At 46.0% G+C, this 20,036-nt stretch overlaps 1 protein-coding gene across 2 annotated transcripts in view; it reads right to left on the bottom strand.

The window, feature by feature from the left end:
• LOC139380535 (von Willebrand factor A domain containing 8) overlaps positions 1-20,036 on the bottom strand; it is a 100,060-nt gene that overhangs the window by 11,081 nt on the left and 68,943 nt on the right. For both annotated transcript variants that reach the window (XM_071123279.1, XM_071123280.1), the window contains exons 38-41: positions 16,733-16,841; positions 16,486-16,642; positions 4,575-4,683; positions 2,988-3,113 (exon numbers count right to left, since the gene is read on the bottom strand). In XM_071123279.1, coding sequence (XP_070979380.1) covers positions 2,988-3,113; positions 4,575-4,683; positions 16,486-16,642; positions 16,733-16,841 — 501 coding nt within the window. The remainder of the gene's footprint in view (positions 1-2,987; positions 3,114-4,574; positions 4,684-16,485; positions 16,643-16,732; positions 16,842-20,036) is intronic.

Here is a 20,036-nt window from a genome sequence, read left to right as displayed (position 1 = left end):
CGTGGGAACATTGTGTGTGTGGTTAATGGCTAGTTGTGTGCGAGTATGTGTTTGTTTGGGTGCACGTGCGTATGGGTGGGATGTCTTAGCGTGGGAACATTGTGTGTGTGGTTAATGGCTAGTTGTGTGCGAGTATGTGTTTGTTTGGGTGCACGTGCGTATGGGTGGGATGTCTTAGCGTGGAAACATTGTGTGTGTGGTTAATGGCTAGTTGTGTGCGAGTATGTGTTTGTTTGGGTGCACGTGCGTATGGGTGGGATGTCTTAGCGTGGAAACATTGTGTGTGTGGTTAATGGCTAGTTGTGTGCGAGTATGTGTTTGTTTGGGTGCACGTGCGTATGGGTGGGATGTCTTAGCGTGGAAACATTGTGTGTGTGGTTAATGGCTAGTTGTGTGCGAGTATGTGTTTGTTTGGGTGCACGTGCGTATGGGTGGGATGTCTTAGCGTGGAAACATTGTGTGTGTGGTTAATGGCTAGTTGTGTGCGAGTATGTGTTTGTTTGGGTGCACGTGCGTATGGGTGGGATGTCTTAGCGTGGGAACATTGTGTGTGTGGTTAATGGCTAGTTGTGTGCGAGTATGTGTTTGTTTGGGTGCACGTGTGTATGGGTGGGATGTCTTAGCGTGGAAACATTGTGTGTGTGGTTAATGGCTAGTTGTGTGCGAGTATGTGTTTGTTTGGGTGCACGTGCGTATGGGTGGGATGTCTTAGCGTGGGAACATTGTGTGTGTGGTTAATGGCTAGTTGTGTGCGAGTATGTGTTTGTTTGGTTGCACGTGCGTATGGGTGGGATGTCTTAGCGTGGGAACATTGTGTGTGTGGTTAATGGCTAGTTGTGTGCGAGTATGTGTTTGTTTGGGTGCACGTGCGTATGGGTGGGATGTCTTAGCGTGGAAACATTGTGTGTGTGGTTAATGGCTAGTTGTGTGCGAGTATGTGTTTGTTTGGGTGCACGTGCGTATGGGTGGGATGTCTTAGCGTGGAAACATTGTGTGTGTGGTTAATGGCTAGTTGTGTGCGAGTATGTGTTTGTTTGGGTGCACGTGCGTATGGGTGGGATGTCTTAGCGTGGGAACATTGTGTGTGTGGTTAATGGCTAGTTGTGTGCGAGTATGTGTTTGTTTGGGTGCACGTGCGTATGGGTGGGATGTCTTAGCGTGGGAACATTGTGTGTGTGGTTAATGGCTAGTTCTGTGCGAGTATGTGTTTGTTTGGGTGCACGTGCGTATGGGTGGGATGTCTTAGCGTGGAAACATTGTGTGTGTGGTTAATGGCTAGTTGTGTGCGAGTATGTGTTTGTTTGGGTGCACGTGCGTATGGGTGGGATGTCTTAGCGTGGAAACATTGTGTGTGTGGTTAATGGCTAGTTGTGTGCGAGTATGTGTTTGTTTGGGTGCACGTGCGTATGGGTGGGATGTCTTAGCGTGGAAACATTGTGTGTGTGGTTAATGGCTAGTTGTGTGCGAATATGTGTTTGTTTGGGTGCACGTGCGTATGGGTGGGATGTCTTAGCGTGGAAACATTGTGTGTGTGGTTAATGGCTAGTTGTGTGCGAGTATGTGTTTGTTTGGGTGCACGTGCGTATGGGTGGGATGTCTTAGCGTGGGAACATTGTGTGTGTGGTTAATGGCTAGTTGTGTGCGAGTATGTGTTTGTTTGGGTGCACGTGCGTATGGGTGGGATGTCTTAGCGTGGAAACATTGTGTGTGTGGTTAATGGCTAGTTGTGTGCGAGTATGTGTTTGTTTGGGTGCACGTGCGTATGGGTGGGATGTCTTAGCGTGGAAACATTGTGTGTGTGGTTAATGGCTAGTTGTGTGCGAGTATGTGTTTGTTTGGGTGCACGTGCGTATGGGTGGGATGTCTTAGCGTGGAAACATTGTGTGTGTGGTTAATGGCTAGTTGTGTGCGAGTATGTGTTTGTTTGGGTGCACGTGCGTATGGGTGGGATGTCTTAGCGTGGGAACATTGTGTGTGTGGTTAATGGCTAGTTGTGTGCGAGTATGTGTTTGTTTGGGTGCACGTGCGTATGGGTGGGATGTCTTAGCGTGGAAACATTGTGTGTGTGGTTAATGGCTAGTTGTGTGCGAGTATGTGTTTGTTTGGGTGCTCGTGCGTATGGGTGGGATGTCTTAGCGTGGGAACATTGTGTGTGTGGTTAATGGCTAGTTGTGTGCGAGTATGTGTTTGTTTGGGTGCACGTGCGTATGGGTGGGATGTCTTAGCGTGGGAACATTGTGTGTGTGGTTAATGGCTAGTTGTGTGCGAGTATGTGTTTGTTTGGGTGCACGTGCGTATGGGTGGGATGTCTTAGCGTGGAAACATTGTGTGTGGGGTTAATGGCTAGTTGTGTGCGAGTATGTGTTTGTTTGGGTGCACGTGTGTATGGGTGGGATGTCTTAGCGTGGAAACATTGTGTGTGTGGTTAATGGCTAGTTGTGTGCGAGTATGTGTTTGTTTGGGTGCTCGTGCGTATGGGTGGGATGTCTTAGCGTGGGAACATTGTGTGTGTGGTTAATGGCTAGTTGTGTGCGAGTATGTGTTTGTTTGGGTGCACGTGCGTATGGGTGGGATGTCTTAGCGTGGGAACATTGTGTGTGTGGTTAATGGCTAGTTGTGTGCGAGTATGTGTTTGTTTGGGTGCACGTGCGTATGGGTGGGATGTCTTAGCGTGGAAACATTGTGTGTGTGGTTAATGGCTAGTTGTGTGCGAGTATGTGTTTGTTTGGGTGCACGTGCGTATGGGTGGGATGTCTTAGCGTGGGAACATTGTGTGTGTGGTTAATGGCTAGTTGTGTGCGAGTATGTGTTTGTTTGGGTGCACGTGCGTATGGGTGGGATGTCTTAGCGTGGGAACATTGTGTGTGTGGTTAATGGCTAGTTGTGTGCGAGAATGTGTGTGATCGAGACCATAGATTAATCACACACACCACAGGAGTCCAACTACGCCCACCCACGCACGCACACACGCACACACACACACACACCTCTGGATCCAGCTCTCCTCTGCGTTTGTAGATAGCCTTCTCTCCCGTCAGTCCATCTATGATCTTAGCATCATCCAGCTCTCCCAATGACTGATTCTTCAACCACTGACGCTCCTTCCCTTTGGCCTGGGGACACAGACAGAGAAACACTGTCAACATATCACCCACTAATCAACTCTGATAGGGATAGACTAATTCCCAAACAATCAGAACAATCTAGGGGCCAGTATCCTGAACTCAAATGAAGCCTACTCTTGAAAAGCATGGAGGATCTATGAACGTGTTTTTAGTCCAGGAAGAGGCTTAGTCTGGGTTTGGGAAACTGACCCTCAGTGATCAGAAGGCTCAGGGTGTTTCATCACTACTGTTTAGGAGATTACTTAAAAACCTCCAATATTTTCCTGGAACCACAAATGCAAATATTTCTCTGTGCATTTGACAGCGCAAACAAAGAAAGACTGATTAAGTATGATAGTCAGAAAAAGGTGATATTGAATACGGGTAGATAGCTTCCTAAACGGTCCATAACATGTAACAGCATGACGGGTCACTGTTCACACACGTGCTTTAGATTCTACACAGACCTGACAAGCTCAAGCAGACACAGTAGAGGATGTTATCAGCTAATGCTACCACACACACACAAACACACAGAGAGAGAGAGAGCAATAAGAGATACATTATAAGATATCACATAATGCACAGTATGTAGCCTATGCACACCCCAAGCCCACAACATCCTAGTCCAGCCCAGCCCAGTCCAGCTCCACCTGGCGTGGAGTGCACGCATGCACTATATATACTTGCGAGGACTTTTTGGCGACCAACAACTCAAAATCAGATTTTCCCTAACCTTAACCCTAATTCTAACCCAAACCCCTAAAATAGCCTTTTTACAAGTGCGGACTGGAAAAATGTCCTCACTTTTTTTGTTGCTTTACTATTCTTGTGAGGACTTTTGGTACTCACAAGTATAGTAAAACGTTCACACACACACACACACACACACACACACACACACACACACACACACACACACACACACACACACACACACACACACACACACACACACACACACACACACACACACACACACACACACACACACACACACACACACACACACACACACACACCCCTGGAGCATCATAGAGCTTGGCCTCATACTCTGTAATCATTGTCAAGTACCCCCCAAAAAAATCCCACTCTTCTCACACCCATACACACGAACACAATTACACACGTACAGCTACTCACCTCTCCCAGGAAAAGATAAAAAGACAGAATCACATTCCTGAGATTTGGCCACACCCCTTGTCCAGGGGCCCTCAGCTGGACAACCAATCAGAGTGCTCGTTAGGGCCAGTGCCCACTCCTTCCTATTATTTTCACACATACAGTATGGGGTGACTGTGCTCATGTCACATGGTGGCTATCTTAATGTCACCAAAAACGTTAATACAGTCTGATTCTCTACCTATTTCCCACCCAAGGTGCGCACAGTTTGCACTAGTTCTAACCCACTGAGGAGTGGTATTACCAACATGAGAACAGTATTCTGGGACATATCGTGTGTGTTGTTACCTGTAAGCTGTCCAGAATGATGCGCAGGGACTGGACCTGTCTTCTGACGTTTCCAGAGAAACGCTCGTATGTCGATGCATCATATTCACTCATGTCTATCTCCTTCAGCCTGGGGAAAGAAGAGAGGGAGCGAGGCGGAGGTAGAAACAGTGAACCACTGTTGCCATTATTCTAAAAAGAAAAATACAACCGAGATCAGAGCCAATGTGTACAACATTGATCCTAAATGAAAGGTAATGGGTGTTGACAAGCATGTTAGAGTATGTGAGAAGTGTATAAGGGATGTTTCCATGAGCTCAGCACACCTGAGGAGCAGAGGAGAAGGGCCAGTCCTGTTTAATAAGGTCCTGTTTAATAAGGGCCAGTCCTGTTTAATAAGGTCCTGTTTAATAAGGGCCAGTCCTGTTTAATAAGGTCCTGTTTAATAAGGGCCAGTCCTGTTTAATAAGGTCCTGTTTAATAAGGGCTGTCCTGTTTAATAAGGGCCAGTCCTGTATAATAAGGGCCAGTCCTGTATAATAAGGTCCTGTTTAATAAGGGCCAGTCCTGTTTAATAAGGTCCTGTTTAATAAGGGCCAGTCCTGTTTAATAAGGTCCTGTTTAATAAGGGCCAGTCCTGTTTAATAAGGGCCTGTCCTGTTTAATAAGGTCCTGTTTAATAAGGGCCAGTTCTGTTTAATAAGGTCCTGTTTAATAAGGGCCAGTCCTGTTTAATAAGGTCCTGTTTAATAAGGGCCAGTTCTGTTTAATAAGGTCCTGTTTAATAAGGGCCAGTTCTGTTTAATAAGGTCCTGTTTAATAAGGGCCAGTCCTGTTTAATAAGGTCCAGTCCTGTTTAATAAGGTCCTGTTTAATAAGGGCCAGTCCTGTTTAATAAGGTCCAGTGCTGTTTAATAAGGTCCTGTTTAATAAGGGCCAGTCCTGTTTAATAAGGTCCTGTTTAATAAGGTCCAGTCCTGTTTAATAAAGGTCCTGTTTAATAAGGGCCAGTCCTGTTTAATAAGGCCCAGTCCTGTTTAATAAGGTCCTGTTTAATAAGGCCCAGTCCTGTTTAATAAGGTCCTGTTTAATAAGGGCCAGTCCTGTTTAATAAGGGCCAGTCCTGTTTAATAAGGTCATGTTTAATAAGGGCCAGTCCTGTTTAATAAGGTCCAGTCCTGTTTAATAAGGTCCTGTTTAATAAGGTCCTGTTTAATAAGGGCCAGTCCTGTTTAATAAGGTCCAGTCCTGTTTAATAAGGTCCTGTTTAATAAGGGCCAGTCCTGTTTAATAAGGTCCTGTTTAATAAGGGCCAGTCCTGTTTAATAAGGTCCAGTCCAGTTTAATAAGGGCCATTCCTGTTTAATAAGGTCCTGTTTAATAAGGTCCAGTCCTGTTAAATAAGGTCCTGTTTAATAAGGGCCAGTCCTGTTTAATAAGGTCCTGTTTAATAAGGTCCTGTTTAATAAGGGCCAGTCCTGTTTAATAAGGTCCTGTTTAATAAGGTCCAGTCCTGTTTAATAAGGTCCAGTCCTGTTTAATAAGGTCCAGTCCTGTTTAATAAGGTCCTGTTTAATAAAGTCCTGTTTAATAAGGTCCTGTTTAATAAGGTCCAGTCCTGTTTAATAAGGTCCAGTCCTGTTTAATAAGGGCCAGTCCTGTTTAATAAGGTCCTGTTTAATAAGGTCCAGTCCTGTTTAATAAGGTCCTGTTTAATAAGGGCCAGTCCTGTTTAATAAGGTCCAGTCATGTTAAATAAGGTCCTGTTTAATAAGGGCCAGTCCTGTTTAATAAGATCCTGTTTAATAAGGTCCAGTCCTGTTTAATAAGGTCCTGTTTAATAAGGGCCAGTCCTGTTTAATAAGGGCCAGTCCTGTTTAATAAGGTCCAGTCCTGTTTAATAAGGTCCAGTCCTGTTTAATAAGGTCCTGCTTAATAAGGTCCTGTTTAATAAGGGCCAGTCTTGTTTAATAAAGTCCTGTTTAATAAGGGCCAGTCCTGTTTAATAAGGTCCTGTTTAATAAGGTCCTGTTTAATAAGGGCCAGTCTTGTTTAATAAGGTCCTGTTTAATAAGGTCCTGTCCTGTTTAATAAGGTCCTGTTTAATAAGGTCCTGTTTAATAAGGGCCAGTCCTTTTTAATAAGGTCCTGTTTAATAAGGGCCAGTCCTGTTTAATAAGGTCCTGTTTAATAAGGGCCAGTGCGAGGCTTGTGTGTGTGTGTGTGTGTGTGTGAGCAGGTGGGCTGACTGATGCCTGACTGGAGTGCTGCCAGCCCCTGATCCTCACACACGCTAGCAATCCACGCAAGCATACACACACACACACCTGTGTAGCCCAGGGCAGGTGTGTTGTACCCTCCAGGTAAGGGTAGCATATCAAAATATCTGTATTAATCCCAGTGACTGGCAGAGTTAATCCTTTTCCACCATGTAGCGCGCATGCACACACACACACACGTCTAATCCGGGTAAATAGGGGAAGGCAGATATGAGACCAGCTAACTCCCTGAACGCCTGCTGGGGTATTGTCTATGAGGTGTTTGAAGTCTTAACTGAGAACCAGAGCTTGACAAGATGGTATGTGTGTGTGTGGTGTGTGTGTGTGTGTGTGTGTGTGTGTGTGTGTGTGTGTGTGTGTGTGTGTGTGTGTGTGTGTGTGTGTTTTCAGAAGGTGGTATTGCGGCTGTGTGTGTATCAGCCGTGCGATCAGCCTGACTCTGTCCTGTCACGTATCACAGTTTCAAACACACTGCTAACCCACGGGTCAAATCCCAATCACTGGTAACTACGTAGTATAGCGGGTACAGAGAGGCCCAGCCTGCTTGCTGGGACAGATGTGCACATTCAGCTACAATCTGCCCTCACTGCTAGCCTAACATTCAGCTTCAATCTGCCCTCACTGCTAGCATAACATTCAGCTTCAATCTGCCCTCACTGCTAGTCTAACATTCAGCTACAATCTGCCCTCACTGCTACCCTAACATTCAGCTACAATCTGCCCTCACTGCTACCCTAACATTCAGCTTCAATCTGCCCTCACTGCTAGCATAACATTCAGCTTCAATCTGCCCTCACTGCTAGCCTAACATTCAGCTTCAATCTGCCCTCACTGCTAGCCTAACATTCAGCTTCAATCTGCCCTCACTGCTAGCCTAACATTCAGCTTCAATCTGCCCTCACTGCTATCATAACATTCAGCTTCAATCTGCCCTCACTGCTAGCCTAACATTCAGCTACAATCTGCCCTCACTGCTAGCCTAACATTCAGCTTCAATCTGCCCTCACTGCTAGCATAACATTCAGCTACAATCTGCCCTCACTGCTAGCCTAACATTCAGCTTCAATCTGCCCTCACTGCTAGCCTAACATTCAGCTACAATCTGCTCTCACTGCTCACTGCGTTGCTTTTTAATGACCAAATCTCTATTTTTGATGTAAATGGCATGTTACAGAAGGGTCCAGACACTTTTGTGATTTAACTTGGGTTTGAGAAACTTACCTCAACCAGCAATTCACTTTCTTATCCTTGTTATGTAGTATGGGGGCTCTGAAAAAAACATGAACTAATGCTCCAAAAACACCCAAATACGTCATTTAAAAAAACGGAAACACTCTCAGTACAGTGATGCGGGTCTTTAGATGTTGTACACATGAAACTGTGTCCTTTAGAACTTTATCAGTAACGCTATACTCCATTTTGTTATGACACAAGCAATACCACTCCATCCATTCTAGCAGCAGGCTACATGGAGAATGGAACAGTTAGATAGGGGAAACAGCGAGTCGCACAAAATGGAATGTTGCGGATAAAGTTTGGAATGACCCATCGTGTACAACATCTAAAGACCTGCATCACTATACTGAGAGTATTTCCGTTTCTAAAATGACATATTTGGGTGTTTTTGGAGCCTTTGTTAATGTTTTTTCAGATCCCCATACTGCACACTGAGGATGAGGAAGTGAATCGCTGGTTAGGGTAAGTTTCTCAAAAACAAGTGAAATTGCTAAAAAAGTGTCTGGACCCTTCTATAACATTATAACATTATAACATTAAAAATAGAGATTTAGTTGTAAAAATAGCTAACTTCTTCTTTAAGCTTCACTCTGCCCTCACTGCTAGCTAAGCATTCAGCTTCAATCTGCCCTCACTGCAGCCTAGCATTCAATCTTCCTAGATGTCGTCTTTATATTCAAGTATGACAAAATGGCAACGACAGAGATGGTCGCCTCTCTTCGAGTCCTTAGGAAACTATGCAGTATTTCATTTTTTTAATGTATTATTTCTTACATTGTTACCCCAGGAAATCTTAAGTCTTATTACATACAGCCGGGAGGAACTATTGGATATAAGAGCGACTTCAATTTACCAACAGTACGACCAGGAATATGACTTCCCCGGAGCGGATCCTTTGTTTGGACTACCACCCAGGACAACGGATCTAATCCCAGAAGCCGACCCAAAACAACGGTGCCGCAGAAGGAGCGGCCTCCTAGTCAGACTCCCGAGTATACTACTAGTCAATGTCCAGTCTCTTGACAACAAGGTAGACTAAATCTGAGAAAGAGTTTCCTTCCAGAGAGACATCAGAGATTGTAACATTCAGCCACTGGGCTTCTCCATGCATCGCGCAGACAGAGATAAACACCTTTCTGGGAAGAGGAAGGATGGGGGTGTATGTTTCATGATTAACGACTCATGGTGTAATCATAACAACATACAGGAACTCAAGTCCTTCTGCTCATCCGACCTAGAATTCCTTACAATCAAATGCCGGCCATATTACCTCCCAAGAGAGGCCTCAAGGAACTTCACTGGACTATGTAAACTGTAAACCATATATCCTGAGGCTGCATTTATTGTAGCTGGGGATTTTAACAAAGCAAATTTGAGAACAAGGCTAACTAAATTCTATCAGCATATTGACTGCAGTACTCGCGGGAGTAAAAGATTTGATCACTGCTACTCTAACTTCCGCAATGCATACAAAGCCCTCTCCCGCCCTCACTTCGGCAATTCCGACCACAACGCCATCTTGTTCCTACCGTCTTATAGGCAGAAACTCAAACAGGATGTTTTCAGTGACTAGAACCATTCAACGCTGGTCTGACCAATCAGAATTCAAGATTGTTGTGATCACACGGACTGGGATATGATCCGGTCAGCCTCAGAGAACAACATCGATCTATACGCAGACTCTGTGAGTGAGTTTATAAGGAAGTGCATAGGAGATGTTGTACCCACTGTGACTATTAAAACCTACCCTAACCAGAAACCGTGGATGGATGGCGGCATTCGCTCAAAACTGAAAGCGCGAACCACCACATTTAACCATGGAAAGAGGTCTGGAAATATGGCTGAATATAAAATGTGTAGTTATTCCCTCCACAAGGCAATCAAACATGCACAATTGTTGGTACAGGGACAAAGTGGAGTATCAATTCAAAGGCTCAGACACAAAAGTCTACAGTTAATCACGGACTAGAAAAACAAAACCAGCCACTTTTCGGACACCGACGTCACTCTTCCAGACAAACTAAACACCTTCTTGCCTGCTTTGAGGATAATAAAGTGCCACCGTCGCGGCCCGCTACCAAGTACTGTGCCCCCCGACCCGCTAATAAGGACAGCACATTTTCAACACCATAGTACCCTCCAAGCTCATCATCACGCTGGAGGCCCTGGGTCTCAACCCCGCCCTGTGCTTTCTCCTGGACTTTCTGACGGGCTGCCCCCAGGTGGTGAAGGTAGGAAACAACATCTCCACTTCGCTGACCCTCAACACTGGGGCCCCACAAGGGTGCGTGCTCAGCCCCCTCCTGTGCTCCCTGTTCACCCACAACTGCGTGGCCATGCACACCTCCAACTCAATCATCAAGTTTGCAGACGACACAACAGTAGTGGGCTTGATTACCAACAACAACGAGACAGCCTACAGTGAGGAGGTGAGGGCACTCAGAGTGTGGTGTCAGGAAAACAACCTCTCACTCAATGTCAACAAAACAAAGGAGATGATCGTGGATTTCGGGAAACAGCAGAGGGAGCACACCCCTATCCACATCGAATGGACAGCAGTGGAGAAGGTGGAAAGTTTGAAGTTCCTCTGCGTATACATCACAGACGAACTGAAATGGTCCACCCACACAGACAGTGTGGTGAAGAAGGCGCAACAGCACCTCTAACCTCAAGGGGCTGAAGAAATTTGACTTGTCACCCAAAACCCTGACAAACTTTTACAGATGCACAATCGAGAGCATCCTGTATCACCGCCTCGTACGGCAACTGACCCGCCCTCAACCGCAAGGTTGACTCTCCAGAGGGTAGTGCGGTTTGCATAACGCATCACAGTGGCAAACTACCTGCACTCCATGACACCTACAGCACCCGATGTCGATGTCACAGGAAGGCCAACAAGATCATCAAGGACAACAACCACCCGAGCCACTGCCTGTTCACACCACTACCATCCAGAAGGCGAGGTCAGTACAAGTGCATCAACGCTGGGACCGAGAGACTGAAAAACAGCTTCTACCTCAAGGCCATCAGACTGCTAAACAGCAATCACTAACTCAGAGAGGCTGCTGCCTACATGGAGACCCAATCACTGGCCACTCTAAATAATGCCACTTTAATAATGTTGACATATCTTACATTACTCATATCATATGTATATACTGTATTTTATACCATCTACTGCACCTTGCCTATGCCGCTCGGGCCATCGCTCATCTATATATTTATATGTACATATTCTCATTCACCCCTTTAGATTTGTGTGCATTAGGTAGTTGTTGGGGAATTGTAAGATTACTTGTTAGATATTAACTGCACTGTCGGAACTAGAAGCACAAGCATTTCGCTACACTCGCATTAACATCTGCTGACCATGTGCATGTGACCAATACAATTTGATTTGGATGTAAACTGTTGCTATTTCCTCGCAGGATTTGGTTAGTTTTATTTAAGGTACACACTCAATATTGCACAACAGTCCCATACTCTCACACGGCACATAGCATTATGCAGTCCAGTGGTGATATGGTTCCCGCTACACATTCCTGTGTGACTCTCCAGCAGCCACGGTTACTTCCTCCAGAACGTTCCACAGACCAGAGAGAGAGAACAGCTAGCCCCAGCTATGGCCAAAAAGGGGGGTGAAAAAAACAGAATACTGGACAGAATACTGAATCCTTTTTCAGGACAACAATAAGAACCCAGGGTGTGGCTCACTTAGGTTGCAAAGCTACCGGTAAAAGTTGACCAAAGTTACCGGATTCATCAGTAATTTGGATTATTAACCGGTAATCAATGGCAATTGATAATGGATAATTGGGTAATTTATATAGTATATATTTTCTATATCTGTGTCCATATTTTCCATGAGTTTCTAGTCGACAGACCATATAATGGTTTAAGAGGAATTAACCTAATTAATGAAAAAAGTTTTGAATCAACAATGGCATTATTTTCTTATTTTATTTATTTGTATTTATTTTATTATTTTCAACTCTTCCCAACTATCGTCTTTTTTCACAACTGCCACCAGTTTGTCACCAAAACATTTCAAACAAAGACATATTGACAAAATAAAATAAATAAAAAAAATTTTTTTTTTAAAGGATATTTCATACTGAAACCCTCATTAAATCACCAATGATATTCACTAAGTTGACGGTTTATATTGAGGATAATGTATGACAGCTTTGTCATTCTATAATATATTTTTTTATCATTATTATTTCAATATATGATGATAAGGTCACACAGAGGGCCATAGATAATTAAAGACAAATTACTCAAAACGGACACTAGACGTCCTCTGATAAAATGACATATATTCCTTGAACGTTACCAACATTCTGGTAGTTTATTGCTAAACTTAGAACGTTTCTAGTAATATACCCTCTCTTTGCAACCCTAGGCTCACTACACCATCACAACACACTCTCCCCACAGCACCGCTGTTCACAATGACAACACATCTATCAGTAGGGTGTGTGTGCTTGTGCATACTGTATTTCTGTGCCTGCATGTGCATTCACATGAGTTTCAGGTATTGCAATGTCATTTTAAGGTCTAAAAGAAAAGGATCTGACTGATGCACAACCTTAAAGTCAACACAGGACTGACTGTTTACACCTACATAGACAGCTAAGACAACTCAATGAGATCAACTTCTGCAAAGGGGAAAACAGGGTCTGCGTGAGTGTGTGGGGTCTGTGTGCTTGTTTGGGTGTGTGTAGGTAAGAGAGAGACACACGCGCGCACACACACAAGGTCGGCACACGCGCACAGCCAGACACACAGAGAAGAATTGACAACAGCGTCTCTACCTACTAAGGCGGCTGAAGAAATTGGGCACTGCACTCTGGTCCTCTCCAAATACTACCACTACACTATCAAGACCGTCTGGTCAACCTGACTGTTTGCATCTCGGCCTGGTTCGGATATTGGTCCGTCCATGACAGCAAGGCCCTCCAGCGGGTGGTGAAGATGGCTCAGTCCATCACTGGGGCCGTGTTCCCACCCATCCAAGACATCTACTCAAAACGGTGCACACCCCAGCCACGAGCTGCTCACTCCCTCACCATCGGACAGACAGGAGCTGTTCACTCCCTCACCATCGGACAGACAGGAGCTGCTCACTCCCTCACCATCGGACAGACACGAGCTGTTCACTCCCTTACCATCGGACAGACAGGAGCTGTTCACTCCCTCACCATCGGACAGACAGGAGCTGTTCACTCCCTCACCATCGGACAGACAGGAGCTGTTCACTCCCTCACCATCGGACAGACAGGAGCTGTTCACTCCCTCACCATCGGACAGACAGGAGCTGTTCACTCCCTCACCATCGGACAGACACGAGCTGTTCACTCCCTTACCATCGGACAGACACGAGCTGTTCACTCCCTTACCATCGGACAGACAGGAGCTGTTCACTCCCTTACCATCGGACAGACGGGAGCTGTTCACTCCCTTACCATCGGACAGACGGGAGCTGTTCACTCCCTCACCATCGGACAGACGGGAGCTGTTCACTCCCTCACCATCGGACAGACGGGAGCTGTTCACTCCCTCACCATCGGACAGACAGGAGCTGTTCACTCCCTTACCATCGGACAGACAGGAGCTGTTCACTCCCTTACCATCGGACAGACAGGAGCTGTTCACTCCCTCACCATCGGACAGACAGGAGCTGTTCACTCCCTTACCATCGGACAGACAGGAGCTGTTCACTCCCTCACCATCGGACAGACAGGAGCTGTTCACTCCCTCACCATCGGACAGACAGGAGCTGTTCACTCCCTCACCATCGGACAGACAGGAGCTGTTCACTCCCTCACCATCGGACAGACAGGAGCTGTTCACTCCCTTACCATCGGACAGACAGGAGCTGTTCACTCCCTTACCATCGGACAGACAGTACTGAAGCATGAAGTCTGATACCAACAGAGAGACAGTTTCTAACTACAAGACATCAGACTGCTGAACACTTGAACTAAGAATGTGAAATGTCAGAATAATAGTAGAGAGAATTATTTATTTCAGCTTTTATTTCTTTCATCACATTCCCAGTCGGTCAGAAGTTTACATACACTCAATTAGTATTTGGTATAATTGCCTTTAATTGTTTAACTTGGGCCAAACGTTTTGGGTAGCCTTCCACAAGCTGCCCACAATAAGTTGGGTACATTTTGTCCCATTCCTCCTGACAGAGCTGGTGTAACTGAGTCAGGTTTCTAGGCCTCCTTGCTCGCACACACATGTTCAGTTCTGCCCACAAATCTTCTATGGGATTGAGATCAGGGCTTTGTGATGGCCACTCCAATACCTTTACTTTGGTGTCCTTAAGCCATTTTGCCACAACTTTGGAAGTATGCTTGGGGTCATTGTCTATTTGGAAGACCCATTTTGCGGCCAAGCTTTAACTTCCTGACTGATGTCTTGAGATGTTGCTTCAATATATCCACATAACTTTCCTGCCTCATGATGCCATCAATATTGTTAAGTGCTGTTGTTCCAGGATTTTCCTGCAGAAAATCAGCCCCACAACATGATGCTGCCACCCCCGTGCTTGCAAGCCTCTTTTTTATGGCGGTTTTGGAGCAGTGGCTTCTTCCTCGCTGAGCGGCCTTTCACGTTGTGTCGATATAGGACTCATTTTACTGTGGATATAGATACTTTTGTACCTGTTTCCTCCAGCATCTTCACAAGGTCCTTTGCTGTTCCGGGATTGATTTAAACTTTTCGCAAACAAAGTACGTTCATCTCTAGGAGACAGAACGCATCTCCTTCCTGAGCGGTATGATGTCTGCGTGGGCCCATGGTGTTTATACTTGCGTACTATTGTTTGTACAGATGAACGTGGTACCTACAGGCATTTGGAAATTGCTCCCAAGGATGAACCAGACTTGTGGAGGTCTACACTTTTTTTTCTGAGGTCTTGGATGATTTCTTTTGATTTTCCCATGATGTCAAGCAAAGAAGCACTCCGTTTGAAGGTAGGCCTTGAAATACATCCACAGGTACACCTCCGATTGACTCAAATGATGTCAATTAGCCTATCAGAAGCTTCTAAAGCCTTGACATCATTTTCTGGAATTTTCCAAGCTGTTTAAAGGCACTGTCAACTTAGTGTATGTAAACTTCTGACCCACTGGAATTGCGATACAGTGAATTATAAGTGAAATAATCTGTCTGCAAACAATTGTTGGAAAAATAAAGTAGATGTCCTTCCCGACTTGCTAAAATTATAGTTTGTTAACAAGAAATTTGTGGAGTGGTTGAAAAACGAGTTAATGACTCCAACCTAAGTGTATGTAAACTTCTGACTTCAACTGTATCTATACGTCTGTTCTCGAGGTCCTCATCCTTGGAAGTGAGTTTGATGACATCTGATGATAGCGGGATGACTTGCTCTTCCAGTGTAACCACTTTGTCGGAGTAAATATTTGCGCCATCTTCCAGACGGGTGTCATGTCTCGCCAAGTCTTCGTTAACGGAGTCGATCTTTATGTTGACCTCGGTGAAGAGAATAGCTATTTGTGTGGATAGGTCAGTGGATAATGACTCCACCTTAGCCAGTCTGTTCAGATTTAATGATAGCCTCCATTACCATGGCTAGGTGGGGGGGAGTCCGTGTCAGGTGAGCCCAAGGCTTCAGCAAAGGCCTGCTCCAAATGTTGTTGTCTCAACATTTTAAATCCCTGGTCTTCCAGAAATCCTGCTTATTCCCTCCTGATTCCCGGAATTTTGCAACCCTAGTCACGAGTGATGATCTAGTATCGAGAAATGCTTCTATTGTCACAGCTATTTGGAACGTGACCATCAGCATGTAACAACATGGCTTTACACTAGGCCTGTCACTGACACTATAGGGAGAACGAGAGAGAAGGACACGGGAAGAGAGGGAGAAAGACAGGGAGGGAGAGAGAGAGAGAGAGCAGGTTAAAAGCAGTCAGTGTTGGAGCAGGGGCACCCAAAAAGAGATGAGAAAAAGGGGGGGAAAAGCAGAGAAAGTAGAGAGGGATAGAACAGAGGGAGCCTTCATTGCTGTTGAAAGTTGTGTCCTCTCAACCCCAATCCTGAACACACACACACACACACACACACACACACACACACACACACACACACACACACACACACACACACACACACACACACACACACACACACACACAGAGACCCTTTTCCAGGAGGATCAATCGCAGCATTCATCCTGGCCCCAGCTCCATTCCATCCTAGCCCAGGTTAGAGCCACATACCAGGGATAGCTGTTCAGGAGGAGCCCCTCTGGGTGTCCAAACATAAAGCCCTAATGGAGCTATCCTTTATACTGGGCCTATCAATTACACACACTGTGCATCACAGAGGCACAGGCAAAGGTTTACCGACACCCACCCACGCGGGCGCACACACACACACACCTGGCTTTGAAGGCCTTCTCTCCCATCTCTCTGGCTGCTTTGCGGACATCCTCAGGGATAGCATCAATCTCAGCCTTGGACAACTGGTGCACCTTGTGACCCGCATCTAAACGGTAGGGTCCCCCTTTGCCACCTAGGCCAGCTGTGTCTCTGCCCCCTACAGGACAAACAGAAGTGTTACACATCACAGACGCAGGGAAACACACACATTGTTATTACTATCATCTGACCCAAAGTGTCGACCCACCTGTACCCCCGGCCCACTGATTGCCCCCAACATGGGGGGCATTTTTGGGGTCTACCTTGCCGTGTTTGGGGGCCGTCACATCCAGACCACTGTCCCTCTGAACGGTAATCTGAGCGAGAGAGAGAGAGAGAGAGAGAGAGAGAGAGAGAGAGAGAGAGAGAGAGAGAGAGAGAGAGAGAGAGAGAGAGAGCGAGAGAGAGAGAGAGAAAAGAAAAGAAGAAAGGTGATGTCAGTTTGTATTTCAGTTAATTAGTAGTCATTTATTGTTTCTCCAAATGATCTGAGAGACAGAGAGAGAAAGACAGACAGGGAGAGAGAAAGAGAGACAGAGAGAGAGAGAGAGAGAGAGAGAGAGAGAGAGAGAGAGAGAGAGAGAGAGAGAGAGAGAGAGAGAGAGAGAATGAGAGAGACAGAGAGGGAGAGAGACAGAGAGACAGAGAGAGAGACAGAATGAGAGAGACAGAGAGGGAGCGAGACAGAGTAGTCACAGAAGGAGAGAGACAGAGAGAGACAGAGAGGGAGAGAGACGGACACAGAGGGAGAGAGACAGAGAGACAGAGAGAGAGAGACAGAGAGGGGGTATTGAAGAGAAGGAGCGAGAATGAGAGAGGGGAAGAGTACTCTTATGGCTGGTGGAAAAAAAATAACGATCCCAAACCCTCTTCAGCTGTAGACGTTTTCCACCAGAAGTCTATCAGTATGCAGTACACAGCAACACACAGCTCTGCATCTCAGAGTACTCTCTTTCATTCAGCTAGATATGAAGAGAATGTGCAATTTATCTCTCTTCTCTTTCACTGAAGACAGGATGGATAGATCAGGCTCTGTATCCATCCAGCGGAGAGAGGGGGAGGAGGAGGAGAGAGGTCAGGGCCCCTAGCATTTGAGTTCCAGCCAAGATCCCACACACACACACACACTTGTGCACTGCTCACATACTCTCTCTTATTCACACTCTCCTCTCTGCCAAGATCACACATACACTCCGGCTAAGTCAAGATCACAGTCTTGGAAGCCAGGCACCATGACACTGACATGTTCTCATATAATCTGACACAAAGTTTTCCTTGAATAAATGAACATTTGACTGTTACTCCCCTTTGTGTGTGTGATGTGTTTTGATGTTTTTTTGCTGTATCATGGAGTGAGCCGTTGAATGTGTTTATTCAGCCTAATCTGAGAGGAACATTCCCCTGGCCGGACCCCACCTTCTTTCCACTGACCAACCCCCACCTTCTCAACTGTGCCTATGGCATCAAGTTCACGACCCTGTCGGTCTGTGTACAAGGAGTCTGAAGGTCTACCTCCGGTTGGTGGAGCACGGCGCTTGCAACGCCAGGATAGTGGGTTCGATTCCCGGGACCACCGTACGTAAAATGTATGCAGGCACGACTGTGCGTCACTTTGGATGAAATTGCATATATTATGACATGAAATATCTAGCTACATGGAGTCTGCTGTGTGGTCGAGGCTCTACAACGTGACACACTTTGTAGCAGAGCCCTGTGGGCTGAGCCCTTGGTGCAGTCTATCAGCTGATCTCTATATATACACAGAGGTCAGGCAGATTATACAGCTAAGCCTGATGTTTTTATTTTATTTCACCAGGTAGGTCAGTTGAGAACAAGTTCTCATTTACAACTGCGACCTGGCCAAGATAAAGAAAAGCAGTGTGACACAAACAACAACACAGAGTTACACATGAAATAAACAAGTGTACAGTCAACAACACAATAGAAAAAAAAGTATATATACAATGTGTGCAAATGGCGTGAGGAGGTAAGGCAATAAATAGGCCATAGTAGCGAAGTAATACCAATTTGGCAGATTAACACTGGAGTGATAGATGTGCATGATGATGATGTGTAAGTAGAAATACTGGTGCGCAAAAGAGCAGAAAAGTTAATAAAAACAATATGGGGATGAGGTAGGTAGATTGGGTAGGCTATTTACAGATGGGCTATGTACAGCTGCAGCGATCGGTTAGCTGCTCAGATACCTGATGTTTAAAGTTAGTGAGGGAAATATAAGTCTCCAGCTTCTGCGATTTTTGCAATTCATTCCAGTCAATGGCAGCAGAGAACTGGAAGAGGGAGCGAGACAGAGAAGGGGAATGACTCATTACTTATTGTATCAGAGAGAGATAAGGCCATATGTCTGCTCTTTTATACAGGAGTGTGTGTGTATACAACTGCAGGAGAGAGAGAGAGAGTGTGTGTGTGTGTGTGTGTGTGTGTGTGTGTGTGTGTGTGTGTGTGTGTGTGTGTGTGTGTGTGTGTGTGTGTGTTTCATACACGTGTCATAGCCCAGTACTGAGGTAAAAGGTCAAAGGTGACTAACGAACATCATAGAAGAAACCTCTCCTGTTACACATGTGTGTGTGTGTGTGCGCACTCACATGGTTGTAACAGACCTGCATACCTGCTCCCATACATGGAGATGGATGCATTGTGTGCCACCCCCACATGTGCACACAAACACACGTGTACACACAAACACACACGTGTACGCACAAACACACACGTGTACGCACAAACACACACGCGCGCACGCACGCACGCACGCACGCACGCACGCACGCACGCACGCACGCACGCACGCACGCACGCACGCACGCACGCACGCACGCACGCACGCACGCACGCACGCACGCACGCACGCACGCACGCACGCACGCACGCACGCACGCACGCACGCACGCACGCACGCACGCACGCACGCACGCACGCACGCACGCACGCACGCACGCACGCACGCACGCACGCACGCACGCACGCACGCACGCACGCACGCACGCACGCACGCACGCACACACACACACACACACACACACACACACACACACACACACACACACACACACACACACACACAGTTCATATTCATCATGTGGCTCTTTGTCCTTCACCCAGCAAGTTTGTGTCATCAGGTCCCCAGTTTCTTTGGCAAGGCACATTTATCACAAAGTGCTTTCTAGCAATCTGACCATAAACCCATAAAAAGCTAGAGGTGTGAAAGTAAAACCTTCAGAGGAAACCTTCAGAGGAACTAGACTTCAGAGGAACTAGACTTCAGAGGAAACCTTCAGAGGAACTAGACTTCAGAGGAACTAGACTTCAGAGGAAACCTTCAGAGGAACTAGACTTCAGAGGAACTAGACTTCAGAGGAAACCTTCAGAGGAACTAGACTTCAGAGGAAACCTTCAGAGGAAACCTTCAGAGGAAATCTTCAGAGGAACTAGACTTCAGAGGAAACCTTCAGAGGAACTAGACTTCAGAGGAAACCTTCAGAGGAAACCTTCAG

Source organism: Oncorhynchus clarkii, chromosome 22 (assembly GCF_045791955.1).
Source record: "Oncorhynchus clarkii lewisi isolate Uvic-CL-2024 chromosome 22, UVic_Ocla_1.0, whole genome shotgun sequence".
NCBI lineage: Eukaryota > Metazoa > Chordata > Actinopteri > Salmoniformes > Salmonidae > Oncorhynchus > Oncorhynchus clarkii.
Note: the sequence above shows the minus strand (reverse complement) of the source record. Positions and strands in the feature narration are given on the sequence as shown.